The sequence below is a fragment of the Heterodontus francisci genome, chromosome 8, assembly GCF_036365525.1.
Source record: "Heterodontus francisci isolate sHetFra1 chromosome 8, sHetFra1.hap1, whole genome shotgun sequence".
In the NCBI taxonomy this organism is placed as follows: Eukaryota; Metazoa; Chordata; class Chondrichthyes; order Heterodontiformes; family Heterodontidae; genus Heterodontus; species Heterodontus francisci.
In genome coordinates this window covers 2,076,913-2,091,551 of record NC_090378.1, presented here as the reverse complement: position 1 = coordinate 2,091,551, position 14,639 = coordinate 2,076,913, and the positions used below count along the sequence as shown (strand labels likewise).

The window sequence follows — 14,639 nt, the reverse complement described above, 5'->3', positions numbered from 1 at the left end:
CAATACTGCCTATGACTCTGCTAGAGGTGCATTCTCTGGATTACTCTTCTTTGGCCTCCTTATCTCGAGAGACAATGGATATGCGCCTGGAGGTGGTCAGTGGTGTGTGGAGCAGCGCCTGGAGTGGCTATAAAGGCCAATTCTAGAGTGACAGGCTCTTCCACAGGTGCTGCAGAGAAATTTGATTGTCAGGGCTGTTACACAGTTGGCTCTCCCCTTGCGCCTCTGTCTTTTTTCCTGTCAACTGCTAAGTCTCTTTGACTCGCCACATTTTAGCCCCGTCTTTATGGCTGCCCGCCAGCTCTGGCGAATGCTGGCAACTGACTCCCACGACTTGTGATCAATGTCACAGGATTTCATGTCGCGTTTGCAGACGTCTTTAAAGTGGAGACATGGACGGCCGGTGGGTCTGGTACCAGTGGCGAGCTCGCTGTACAATGTGTCCTTGGGGATCCTGCCATCTTCCATGCGGCTCACATGGCCGAGCCATCTCAAGCGCCGCTGACTCAGTAGTGTGTACAAGCTGGGGATGTTGGCCGCCTCGAGGACTTCTGTGTTGGAGATGCGGTCCTGCCACCTGATTCCAAGGATTCTCCGGAAGCAGTGAAGATGGAATGAATTGAGACATCGCTTTTGGCTGACATACATTGTCCAGGCATACTAGCCCAGTAATATAATCACTGCAACTTCAACTTGCATTTATATAGCACCTTTAATGGAGCAAATGCCCCAAAGCACATCAGGAGCATAATTCTGACAAAATTTGACACTGAGTCAGATGAGGAGATATTAGGGAAGGTCATCCAAAGCTTGGTCAAAGAGATAGGTTTTAACAAGTTTTGCAGGGTGACCAAGGCTGGGAACTGAATATTCAGGGGTTCTTGACATTTCAGAAGGATAGGCAGAAAGGAAAAGGCAGTGGGGTAGCTCTGTTAATAAAGGATGAGATCAGGACAGTAGTGAGAGAGGATCTTAGACCAAAGGATCAAGATGTCGAATCAATTTGGTTGGAGATAAGAAATAACAAGGGAAAGAAGTCACTGGTGGCAGTAGTTTATAGGCCCCTGAACAGTAACTACACTGCAGGACAGAATAAAAATCAAGAAATAATGGGGGCTTGTAAGAAAGGAACTGCAATAATTGTGGGTGATTTTATTCTTCATAAAGTTTAAACATCAAATTGGCAAAGATTGCCTTGAAGATGCATTCATCGAGTGCATGCAGGGACAGTTCCTTATTTTAGATCTGGTAATGTATAAGGAGACAGGATTAATTAATGATCTCACAGCAAAGGATTCTCTAGGCAAGAGTGATCATAACATGATAGAATTTCACATTCGGTCTGAAGGTGAGAAACCTGGGTCTGAAAGATACGACCTGTACCTTGCCTGTTGCGGACAGCAGAAGGGACATGTTGTTTGATGCGATCCACCAGTCCATGGGACATACGGCCTTTATACCTAGCATCACACTGGCATTGAAATTCATCTATCACATTACTCATTTGTGTGATAGGCAGAATGTCCTTTTGTTTTCAAGCCAGACCAAACCAACCCGTGATTGCAAAACTCAAAGCACAGTGCGCTAAGAATTACGCTGACAACCCATTTACGATTGTCAGTCGGGCTCGCAGTGTGGCACATTTACGTGTGCTGATAGTTACATATATTACTATACAGGGCCCTGTTCTTTGCAGACAGAAAGAGTATGTACAGTGTACATATATACACTGTGTACAGATTTTGCCTCCTTACTTAAGGAGGGATATACTTGCATTGGAAGCAGTTCAGAGAAGGTTCACTCGGCTGATTCCTGGGACGAAAGGGTTATTTTCTGAGGAAAAGTTGAGCAGGTTGGAGTTTAGAAGAAGGAGAGGTGATTTTTTTAAAATTCATTCATGGGATGTGGGTGTTGCTGGCCAGGCCAACATTTATTGCCCACCCCTAATTGCCCTTGAGAAGGTGGTGGTGAGCTGCCTTCTTGAACCACTGCAGTCCATGTGGGGTAGGTACACCCACAGTGCTGTTAGGAAGGGAGTTCCAGGATTTTGACCCAGCGACAGTGAAGGAACGGCGATATAGTTCCAAGTCAGGATGGTGTGTGACTTGGAGGGGAACTTGCAGGTGGTGATGTTCCCATGTATTTGCTGCCCTTGTCCTTCTAGGTGGTAGAGGTCGTGGGTTTGGAAGGTGCTGTCTAAGGAGCCTTGGTGCGTTGTTGCTGTGCATCTTGTAGATGGTACACACTGCTGCCACTGTGTGTCGGTGGTGAGGGAGTGAATGTTTGTGGATGGGGTGCCGATCAAGTGGGCTGCTTTGTCCTGGATGGTGTCGAGCTTCTTGAGTGTTGTTGGAGCTGCACCCATCCAGGCAAGTGGAGAGTATTCCATCACACTCCTGACTTGTGCCTTGTAGATGGTGGATAGGTTTTGGGGAGTCAGGAGGTGAGTTACTCGCTGCAGGATTCCTAGCCTCTGACCTGCACTTGTAACCACGGTATTTATATGGCTACTCCAGTTCAGTTTCTGGTCAATGGTAGCCCCTAGGATGTTGATAGTGGGGGATTCAGTGATGGTAATCTTATCGAAACAGATAAGATTCTGAGGGGCTAGACAGGGTACATGCAGAGATGATGCTTCCCCTCGTGGGGGAATCTAGAACTAGGGGGGCACAGTTTCAAAATAAGGGATCTCCCTTTTAGAAACATCGAAAAATAGAAGGAGTCGGCCATTCGGCCCTTCGAGCCTGCTCTGCCATTCAATGCCATCATGGCTGATCGCCCAAACTCAGTACCCTGTTCCCGTTTTCTCCCCCGTATCCCTTGATCCATTTCGCCCTAAGAACTATATCTAACTCTTTCTTGAATATATTTAATGATTTGGCCTCAACTGCTTTCTGTAGTAGAGAATTCCACAGGTTCACCACTCTCTGGGTGAAGAAATCCCTCCTCATCTCAGTCCTAAATGGCTTACCCCTTATCCTTAGACTGTGACCCCTGGTCCTGGATTCCCCCGCCATCGGGAACATCCTTCCTGCATCTAGTCTGTCCAGTCCTGTTAGAATTTTGTAGGTTTCTATGAGATTCCCCCCTCATTCTTCTAAACTCTAGCGAATATAATCCTAATCGACCCGAACTCTCTTCATACGTCAGCCCCGCCATCCCAGGAATCAGTCTGGTGAACCTTCACTGTACTCCCTGTATAGCAAAAACATCCTTCCTCAGATAAGGAAACCAAAACGGCACACAATATTCCAGGTGTGGCCTCACCAAGGCCCTGTATAATTGCAGTAAGACATCCCTGCTCCTGTACTCGAATCCTCTCGCTACGAAGGCCAATATACCATTTGCCTTCTTAACTGCCTGCTGCACCTGCATGCTTGCTTACTTTCAGCGACTGGTGCACGAGAAAACACAGGTCTCGCTGCACCTCCCCCTTTCCTAATCTATCGCCGTTTAAGATGGAGATGAGGAGGAATTTCTTCTCTCAGAGGGTCATTAATCTTGGAATTCTCCATCCAGAGAGCAGTGGAGGCTGGGTCATTGAATATATTCAAGGCTGAGATTGAGAGATTCTTGAACAATAGGGCAATAAAAGGTGATGGGGAGCTGGCAGGTAGGTGGAGTTGAGACTAAGATCTGATCAGCCATGATCTTATTGACTATGGAGCAGACTCGAGGGGCTGCATGGCCTATTCCTACTCCTATTTCCTATGTTTTTATGGAGGGAGGAATGTGGGAGGCTGGCCAGGAGAGCATTGGAATAGTCAGGTCTGGAGGTAGCAAGGTGAGGTTTTCAGTAGTAGAATAGTTGAGGTCAGAGTGGAGTTGGACGATGCTAAGGACATGAAATAGGCGGTCAGAGTGACAGCGTGTACATGGGGTCAGAAGCAGATCTCAGGGTCAAATAGAGTGTCAAAGCTGCATAAAAACTGTTTCATCCTTAGACAGTTACCAAGGAAAGGGATGGAGTCAAGAGCTGGGGAATGGAGTTTTTTCAGGGCCAGAAAGCCAATCACTAACCTTCTTGTTTTCCTTGTCTGTTGTTGGGTTGTTGGTTATCTTGTAAATGCTCAAGTCAATGATTTCCTTCATTTCGTAGTTATCTCCCCGTCTCTTACACACAATGACAGCCTTGTCGAAGAGGAAGATGTGCCTGTTGAAAGAGAGAACACATGTGTTCCAGCTGGCTTACAATGTTCTCCTACAGCGGAGGTCACGTGATTGCTGCTTTTAGGGTTATAACTAGACTTGATAAAGCAGAGCGTGAGAGTCTGCTTCACCTTGTCCAAAGCCTTGGTCAGACCTAGCCAGAGTAACTGTGTTCACTTCTGTGTACCACATCTCAGGAAGGATATATTGGTGTTGGAGGGAGTGCAGCACAGATTCACCAGAATGATACTGGGATGAAAAGGGTTAAATTATGAGGACAGGTTGCACAGACCAGGCTTGTATTCCCATGAGTTCAGAAGATCAAGGAGTGATTTAATTGAGGTGTTTAAGATGATGAAAAGAGGGTCGATAGAAAGAAATCATTTACAGAACAAGAGGGAAGAAGCTTCAAATTGGAGCCAGGTTGTTCAGGGGTGATGGCAGGAAGCACGTCTTCACACAAAGAGGAGTGGAAATCTGGAACTCTCTCCTGCAAAAAAAAGCTGTGGATTCTGGGGTTAACTGGAAATTTCAAGACTGAGATTGATAGATTTTTTTGGGGGTAAGGAAATCGAGGGAGATGGAGCAAAGTCGAGGAAATGGAGTTGAAACACAGATCAGTCATGATTGAATAGCATGTTGGGACTGACACATTGGCACAGACATGCAGGCTCACATACACTCACATATTCAGACATATTTGAATACACACATGTGTGCAGACAGACTTACATGATCAAGCATGCTCATATGTACATGCAAACACAAACATGCACACACAAGCATACAGGCATACAGTCAATCCCAAAACCACAACAGGTGGTGTGTTGTTGTAAAGTTGGGTTCTGGTCAGTATTCTACACGTTCCTCCCCTCTTGCTGTCAGTGCTTTTATACTTTATTGCAATATGGAGACCAGTTCCCTAAGCTCCAATAGTTGGGAATCTGAAACTCAGAGTTGTTGAGGGCCAGTCCTACTCACCGATCCTGCCTTGTGCGTCTATCCAGCGTCATTAGCCGCATCTCCCCATCAACTTTGGGCCGTCCATAGTTTTTGAGAGGTTGGTTCTGAACACAGACACCGTCACTCAGTAAAAACACAAGGCACCAAAAATATTACAACATGTTACGGCAAATGTTCATTAAACACAGACAATCAACCAAACTTACCAAGTTATCAATACAGTGCTGGAACTGATTAATCTCTCGTAGGCACTCATTGTCACGTTTCACTTCATTCACATATTGAGCCAAGTCCTACAAAGAGAAAACTGAATCAGTGAAACAAATTAAGCAGTACAACAAGCAGAGAAATATCCAAAACAGTGAATGTCTGTTACCTCCACGTAACGTGTGTCAGGGAGAGTGCTACCTTTTTTTTATTCTTTCACGGTATGTGGGCGTCGCTGGCCAGGCCAGCATTTATTGCCCATCCCTAATTGCCCTTGAGAAGGTGGTGGTGAGCTGCCTTCTTGAACCGCTGCAGTCCATTTGGGGTAGGTACACCCACAGTGCTGTTAGGAAGGGAGTTCCAGGATTTTGACCCAGCGACAGTGAAGGAACGGCGATTTAGTTCCAAGTCAGGATGGTGTGTGACTTGGAGGGGAACTTGCAGGTGGTGGTGTTCCCATGTATTTACTGCCCTTGTCCTTCTAGTTGGTAGAGGTCACAGGTTTGGAAGGTGCTGTCTAAGGAGCCTTGGTGCATTGCTGCAGTGCATCGTGTAGATGGTACACACTGCTGCCACTGTGCATTGGTGGTGAAAGGAGTGAATGTTTGTGGATGGGGTGCCAATCAAGTGGGCTGCTTTGTCCTGGATGGTGTTGAGCTTCTTGAGTGTTGTTGGAGCTGCACCCATCCAGGCAAGTGGAGAGTATTCCATCACACTCCTGACTTGTGCCTTGGAGATGGTGGACAGGCTTTGGGGAGTCAGGAGGTGAGTTACTCACCGCAGGATTCCTAGTCTCTGACCTGCTCAGCAGCTGCAGTATTTATATGGCTACTCCAGTTCAGTTTCTGGTCAATGGTAACCCCCAGGATGATGATACTGAGGGATTCAGTGATGGTAATGCCATTGAATGTCAAGGGGAGATGGTTGGATTCTCTCTTGTTGGAGATGGTCATTACCTGGCACTTGTGTGGCGTGAATGTTACTTGCCAATTATCAGCCCAAGCCTGAATGTTGTCCAGGTCTTGCTGCATATGGACATAGACTGCTTCAGTATCTCAGGAATCGTGAATGGTGCTGAACATTGTGCAATCATCAGCGACCATCCCCACTTCTGACCTTATGATTGAAGGAAGGTCATTGATGAAGCAGCTGAAGATGGTTGGGCCTAGGACACTACCCTGAGGAACTCCTGCAGTGATGTCCTGGAGCTGAGAACATTGACCTCCAACAACCACATCCATCTTCCTTTGTGGTCATTATGATACCAACCAGTGGACTGCTTTCTCCGATTCCCATTGAGTTTTGTGCCATACTTGGTCAAATGCTGTCTTGATGTCAAGGGCAGTCACTCTCACCTCACCTCTTGAGCTCAGCTCTTTTGTCCATGTTTGGACCAAGGCTGCAATGAGCTCAGGAGCTGAGTGGCCCTGCTGAAACCTAAACTGAGCATCACTGAGCTGGTTATTGCTTTGTAAGTATCATTTGACAGCACTTTACTGATGATTGAGAGTAGACTGATGGGGCGGTAATTGGCCGGGTTGGACTTGTCCTGCTTTTTGTGTACAGGACATACCTGGGCAATTTTCCACATTGCAGGGTAGATGCCAGTGTTGTAGCTGTACTGGAACAGCTTGGCTAGGGGCGCAGCAAGTTCTGGAGCACAGGTCTTCAGTACTATTGCCGGAATGTTGTCAGGATCCATAGCCTTTGCAATATCCAGTGCCTTCAGCCATTTCTTGATGTCACATGGACTGAATCGAATTGGCTGAAGTCTGGCATCTGAGATGCTGGGGACTTCAGGAGGAGGCTGAGATGGATCATCAACTCGGCACTTCTGGCTGAAGATTGTTGCAAATGTTTCAGCCTTATCTTTCACACTGATGTGCTGGGCTCCCCCATCATTGAGGATGGGGATATTTGTGGAGCCACCTCCTCCAATTAATTGTTTTATTGTCCACCACCATTCACAACTGGATGTGGCAGGACTGCAGAGCTTAGATCTGATCTGTTGGTTGTGGGATCACTTAGCTCTGTCTATCGCATGCGGCTTATGCAGTTCGGCACGCAGATAGTCCTGGGTTGTAGTTTCACCAGGTTGACACCTCATTTTGAGGTATGGCTGGTGCTGCTCCTGGCATGCTCTTTTGCACTCATTGAACCAGGGTTAGTCTCCTGGCTTGATGGTAATGGTAGAGTCGGGGATTTGCCGGGCCATGAGGTTACAGATTGTGGTTGAGTACAATTCTGCTGCTGCTGATGGACCACAGCACCTCATGGATACCCAATTTTGCATTGCTAGATCTGTTTGAAATCTATCCCGTTTAGCACGGTGGTAGTGCCACACAACATGATGGACGGTGACCTCAATGTGAAGATGGGACTTTGTCTCCACAAGGACTGTGCTGTGGTCACTCTTACCAATACCGTCAAGGACAGAGGCATCTGCAGCAGGCAGATTGTTGAGGACGAGGTCAAGTCGGGCTTTCCCTCGTTTGTCCCCTCATCACCTGCCGCATACCCAGTCTAGTAGCTATGTCCTTTAGGACTCAGCTAGCTCGGTCAGTAGTGGTGCTACTGAGCTTCTTTTGGTGATGAACATTGAAATCCCCCACCCAGAGTACATTCTGCGTGTTTGCCACCCTCAGTGCTTCTGCAAATTGGTGTTCAACATGGAGGAGTACTGACTTATCAGCCAAGGGGAGGCGGTAGGTGGTAATTAGCAGGAGGTTTCCTTGCCCATGTTTGACCTGATTCCATGAGACTTCACGGAGTCCAGAGTCAATATTGAGAAATCCCAGAGCAACTTCCTCCCGACTGTATACCACTATGCCACCACCTCTGCTGGGTCTGTCCTGCCGGTGGGACAGGACACACCCAGGGATGGTGATGGCAGTGTCTGGACATTGTAAGGTATGATTCCTTGAGTATGACTATTGTCATGGTCCTTTTTTTTCTCTCCTTGCGCCTTGAAGGCTATAAAAGATCAGTACTTCTTTAAGGCAGAAAGCTCCAGAGTCAGTGAGTGAAAGTGCTTTCTGGTCACCAGGCAACAACCAGAGAGGGAGAACGGGGCTTTGATGTATCCATTTTGACTTTGAAACTGGCTAGCAGAGACACAGAGCTGACGGACTGATCCAGCACGTGAAGGAAATAGGAGAGCTCTCTCTAAGTCAGTTTAAACCCTGGGTAGTTTCTCTCTCCAAATTCTAAAAAAACTTCAAGCCAGATTAATTCTTTCAAGAAATACAAAAAAAAGATTTTTATTCTTTCATAACAAGTTATTGATCTGTTGTGTCCATTGCTGGGAAAAAAGAGTCCAATACTACAACTGCCGAACTGAACTGCTGAAACCCTATCTCTGGAAGGACCCTTTTCTCATCAGACCTTGGAAGACTGCAAGTGAACTTTGACAGTGTTGCAATAGAAGACCGTTTGTCAGAGCATAATCTGCAAAGACTTTATTTTTTTTTCCGGGCAGCTAATTAAAAACCAAATTACTGTTAGTTTGAGTATATGTATGCGAATGTGGGAGTTAGTTTTTTTCAAATAAGAAGTTATAAGGTCTTTAGATATTGGTTTATCTTAGTAGTGTTTAAGATTTTAGTTTTTTTAAATAAATAGTTAATTTGTTTCTGTCTAAAGATACCTGGTTTTATTTCGCTTCATTCGGGAGTTACCAGATTGTTTCAATTCAGCTGCAGATTTCTTCAATTTCGAATGCTTGAAGATATATGATAGAACCTGTGGAGCTGTGGGACTGAATTGACAGTGCATTGCACCCACCGTGATCCGAATCATATATTTTGATTGGGGGCTTTGTCCTGAGCGGTCGCAACACGTCGTAGGACTGTTGCTTGGCTGGTCTCTGGGACAGGTCTCCCAATTTTGGCACAAGCCCCCAGATGTTCGCAAGGAGGCCTTTGCAGGGTGGACACAGCTGGGATTGCCGTTGTAATTTCTGATGCCTAGGTCAATGCCAGGTGGTCCGTCCAGTTTCATTTCTTTTAGACTTTTCTCTAGCGGGTTGATACAACTGAGCTAGGCCATTTCAGAGGGCATTTAAAAATCAAAAACATTGCTGTGGGTCAGGAGTCACATGTAGGCCAGACCAGGTAAGGACGGCAGATTTCCTTCCCTGAAGGATATTAGTGAACCAGATGGGCTTTTATGGCAATTAACAATGGTTTCATGGTCACCATTACTGAGACTAGCTTTCTTTAAAATTCCAGATTTATTAATTGAATATAAATTCCACAAGCTGCCATGGTGGGATTTGAACCTGTGTCCCCGGGGCATTAGTCTGGGCTCTGGATACACCCACCTATCTGGGTGTGTGTTACCTGCCTGTAATGTATGTCCGGGACTATGCACTTGTCTGTAATGTATGTCAGAGAGTAGGCCACTCGGCCCCTCGAGCCTGCTCTGCCATTCAATAAGACCATGGCTGATCTGATTGTAACCTCAACCCCACATTTCCACCTACCCCCTGATAACCTTTCACCCCCTTGCTTTTCAAGAATCTATCTACCTCTGCCTTAAAAATATTCAAAGACTCTGCTTCCACTGCCTTTTGAGGAAGAGAATTCCAAAGACGCACGACCCCGTGAGAGAAAAAATTTCTCCTCATCTCTGTCTTAAATGGGTGACCCCTTATTTTAAACAGTGACCCCTAGTTCTAGATTCACCCACAAGGGGAAACATCCTTTCCACATCCACCCTGTCAAGACCCCTCAGGATCTGATATGTTTCAATCAAGTTACCTCTGTAACGTGTGTCTGCCCCCAGTGCCCTGTAAATACTTCCCAGGTCTCTTTTAAAAGCTATTATTGAATCTGCTTCCACTGTCCTTTCAGGAAGAGCATTCCAGATCACAAAATTCTCCTCATCTCCCCCTCTGGTTCTTTTACCAATTACCTTCAATCTGTGTCCTCTGGTTACTGACCCTCCTGTCACTGGAAACAGTTTCTCCTTATTTAGTCAATCACAGTCCTTCATAATTTTGAACACCTCTATTAAAATCTCCTTTTCACCTTCTCTGCTCTAAGGAGAACAACCCCAGCTTCTCCAGTCTCTTCACGTCACTGAAGTCCCTCATCCCTGGAACCATTCCAGTAAATCTCCTCCGCACTCTCTCCAAGGACTTGACATCCTTCCTAAAGTGTGGTGCCCAGATGGGACACAAAACTCCAGTTGAGGATTAACTATTGAGATGTAAAGTTTCAGTATAACCTCCTTGCTTGGAAACTCAGTCAGAACCCAATGTGCCTTTGCTGGTTGTCTGTGCCCACCTTCATTGCATCCAGTGCCAAGCGTAAATTTGCCTTCTCCTGCCAGCCAGTGGTTTGTTTCATGAGCTCCTGTGAAACCACAGAATAGAATGGTTAGACATTCATTTCAACGATCACCTCTGATAACATCTCACAGGCTGGACAAGCCATGATATTCTCTCCCCAGGGAATAGTGAAGCTATGAAACAGGTTGCCAGCTCGTTCAGTGGATGTCGATTCAGTGAAATGCTTTGAGCGAGAGCTGGACCTGTTTCTGTGAGGGGTAGAGATCACCTTGTACAAGAGGGACGTTCCTGGCAAAGCCAATCAGATCCAAAGTGATCTCCTGGAAGAGTGGGCGGTGCAGGTGGCGGCAGGAGGGAGGTCAGAGCGGAATTTTACCACAATTTCTCCAGCCCTCATCCCCGCTGATGGGTGTGACTTTTTTTTGGTTTTTCGCTGTGAGTGCCTGAAACACAATGGGCCGTGTGTGGGACAGGCAGCAGAGACCAGCCTCGTCATTCCCAATAACATTCCATGAACTTAAACCGACGCAAGAAAAACTGGCATTTCTATAGCAGCTTTCGTGACCTCAGCCCATCCCAAAGTGCTTGACAGCCAATGAAGGACTTTTTTTGAAGTGAAGTCACTGTTCCAATGTGGGAAACATGGCAGGCAATTTGCATACTGCAAGATCCAACAAACATCAACATGACAAGACCAAATAATCTGCTTCAGTGAAGTTGGTTGAGGGAGAAATATTGAGAAGGACACCTGGGACAACTCCCCTAGTCTTCTTCAAAATGGCAGGCACAGCATCTTTTACATCCACCCGAGGGGGCGGACGGGCCTTGGATTATCATCTCAGCCAAAAGACGGCACCTTCGACAGTGCAGCACTCCCTCAGTATTTAACCTCAGGCAGTGCAGCACTCCCTCAGTGCTGACCCTCTGACAGTGCAGCACTCCCTCAGTACTGACCCTCAGGCAGTGCAGCACTCCCTCAGTGCTGACCCTCTGACAGTGCAGCACTCCCTCAGTCCTGATCCTCCGACAGTGCAGCACTCCCTCAGTACTGACCCTCTGACAGTGCAGCACTCCCTCAGTACTGACCCTCGGACAGTGCAGCACTCCCTCAGTACTGACCCTCCGACAGTGCAGCTCTCCCTCAGTACTGACCCTCCGACAGTGCAGCACTCCCTCAGTACTGACCCTCCGACAGTGCAGCACTCCCTCAGTACTGACCCTCTGACAGTGCAGCACTCCGTCAGTCCTGATCCTCCGACAGTGCAGCACTCCCTCAGTACTGACCCTCTGACAGTGCAGCACTCCCTCAGTACTGACCCTCTGACAGTGCAGCACTCCCTCAGTCCTGATCCTCCGACAGTGCAGCACTCCCTCAGTACTGACCCTCCGACAGTGCGGCACTCCCTCAGTACTGACCCTCCAACAGTGTAGCACTCCCTCAGGACTGACCCTCCGACTGTAGCATTCCCACAGTACTGACCTCACGACAGTGCAGCACACCCTCACTATTTAACCTCAGACAGTGCAGCACTCCCTCAGTACTGACCCTTCGACAGTGCAGCACTCCCTCAGTACTGATCCTCCGACAGTGCAGCACTCCCTCAGTATTGACCCTCCGACAGTGCAGCGCTTCCTCAGTACTGACCCTCCGACAGTGCAGCACTCCCTCAATACTGACCCTCCGACAGTGCAGCACTCCCTCAGTACTGACCCTCCAACAGTGTAGCACTCCCTCAGGACTGACGCTCCGACTGTAGCATTCCCACAGTACTGACCTCACGACAGTGCAGCGCTCCCTCAGTACTGACCCTCCGACAATGCAGCGCTCCCTCAGTACTGACCCTCCGACAGTGCAGCACTCCCTCAGAACTGACCCTCCGACAGTGCGGCACTCCCTCAGTACTGACCCTCCGACAATGCAGCACTCCCTCAGTCCTGACCCTCCGACAGTGCAGCACTCCCTCAATACTGACCCTCCGACAATGCGGCACTCCCTCAGTACTGACCCTCCGACAGTGTGGCACTCCCTCGGTACTGACCCTCCGACAGTGCGGCACTCCCTCAGTACTGACCCTCCAACAGTGCGGCACGCCCTCGGTACTGACCCTCCGACAGTGCGGCACTCCCTCAGTACTGACCCTCCGACAGTGCGGCACTCCCTCGGTACTGACCCTCCGACAGTGCGGCACTCCCTCGGTACTGACCCTCCAACAGCGCGGCACGCCCTCGGTACTGACCCTCCGACAGTGTAGCACTCCCTCAGTACTGACCTCACGACAGTGCAGCGCTCCCTCAGTACTGACCTCACGACAGTGCAGCACTCCCTCAGTCCTGACCCTCCGACAGTGTAGCATTCCTTCAGTACTGACCCTCCGACAGTGTAGCACTCCTTCAGTACTGACCCTCCGACAGTGTAGCACTCCCTCAAGACTGACCCTCCGACAGTGCAGCACTCCGTCAGTACTGAATCTCCGACTGTAGCATTCCTTCAGTACTGACCCTCCGACAGTGTAGCATTCCTTCAGTACTAAATCTCCGACTGTAGCATTCCTTCAGTACTGACCCTCCGACAGTGTAGCATTCCCTCACTACTGAATCTCCGACTGTAGCATTCCTTCAGTACTGACCCTCCGACAGTGTAGCACTCCCTCAAGACTGACCCTCCGACAGTGTAGCACTCCCTCAAGACTGACCCTCCGACAGTGTAGCACTCCCTCAGTACTGAATCTCCGACTGTAGCATTCCTTCAGTACTGACCCTCCGACAGTGTAGCATTCCTTCAGTACTGACCCTCCGACAGTGTAGCACTCCCTCAAGACTGACCCTCCGACAGTGTCGCACTCCCTCAAGACTGACCCTCCGACAGTGCAGCACTCCCTCAGTACTGAATCTCCAACTGTAGCATTCCTTCAGTACTGACCCTCCGACAGTGTAGCACTCCCTCAAGACTGACCCTCCGACAGTGTCGCACTCCCTCAAGACTGACCCTCCGACAGTGCAGCACTCCCTCAGTACTGAATCTCCAACTGTAGCATTCCTTCAGTACTGACCCTCCGACAGTGTAGCACTCCCTCAAGACTGACCCTCCGACAGTGTCGCACTCCCTCAAGACTGACCCTCCGACAGTGCAGCACTCCCTCAGTACTGAATCTCCAACTGTAGCATTCCTTCAGGACTGACCCTCCGACAGTGTAGCACTCCCTCAAGACTGACCCTCCGACAGTGTCGCACTCCCTCAAGACTGACCCTCCGACAGTGTCGCACTCCCTCAAGACTGACCCTCCGACAGTGCAGCACTCCCTCAGTACTGAATCTCCAACTGTAGCATTCCTTCAGTACTGACCCTCCGACAGTGTAGCACTCCCTCAAGACTGACCCTCCGACAGTGTCGCACTCCCTCAAGACTGACCCTCCGACAGTGCAGCACTCCCTCAGTACTGAATCTCCAACTGTAGCATTCCTTCAGTACTGACCCTCCGACAGTGTAGCACTCCCTCAAGACTGACCCTCCGACAGTGTCGCACTCCCTCAAGACTGACCCTCCGACAGTGCAGCACTCCCTCAGTACTGAATCTCCAACTGTAGCATTCCTTCAGGACTGACCCTCCGACAGTGTAGCACTCCCTCAGTACTGACCTCACGACAGTGCAGCGCTCCCTCAGTACTGACCTCACGACAGTGTAGCATTCCCTCAGTACTGCACTGGTAGCATCAGCCTGGATTTTGCACTGAAGGCTCTGGAGAGGGATCTTAACCTATGACCTTCGGACTCAGAGATGAAAGTGCTACCCATTGAGCCACAGCTGATACTCTGCTGTCCATTTATAGTTTGTATTACAGTCTGTATTACAGTCTGTATTACAGTCTGTATTACAGTCTGTATTATAGTTTGTATTACGCACTGACTGCAGTTTGTGTGATGATCTACAATATTCCAGTTATACAGCAGAGTACAGTAATAATGTGGCCCCGTTTTACCAGCCATCGTGTATAGTGAGAAGAAAATGCCATTGTACAAAACTGTTCT

General features: G+C 48.4%; 1 protein-coding gene across 2 annotated transcripts in view; it reads right to left on the bottom strand.

Annotated features, from left to right (window-relative positions):
* Positions 1 to 14,639, bottom strand: part of LOC137372614 (guanine nucleotide exchange factor VAV3-like) — a 350,921-nt gene that overhangs the window by 106,298 nt on the left and 229,984 nt on the right. For both annotated transcript variants that reach the window (XR_010975463.1, XM_068036548.1), the window contains exons 11-14: positions 10,608 to 10,676; positions 5,319 to 5,405; positions 5,131 to 5,216; positions 4,021 to 4,153 (exon numbers count right to left, since the gene is read on the bottom strand). Coding sequence is in view for 1 of the 2 variants with exons in the window: in XM_068036548.1 (XP_067892649.1) it covers positions 4,021 to 4,153; positions 5,131 to 5,216; positions 5,319 to 5,405; positions 10,608 to 10,676 (375 nt within the window). In the remaining variant the exon portion in view is untranslated. The remainder of the gene's footprint in view (positions 1 to 4,020; positions 4,154 to 5,130; positions 5,217 to 5,318; positions 5,406 to 10,607; positions 10,677 to 14,639) is intronic.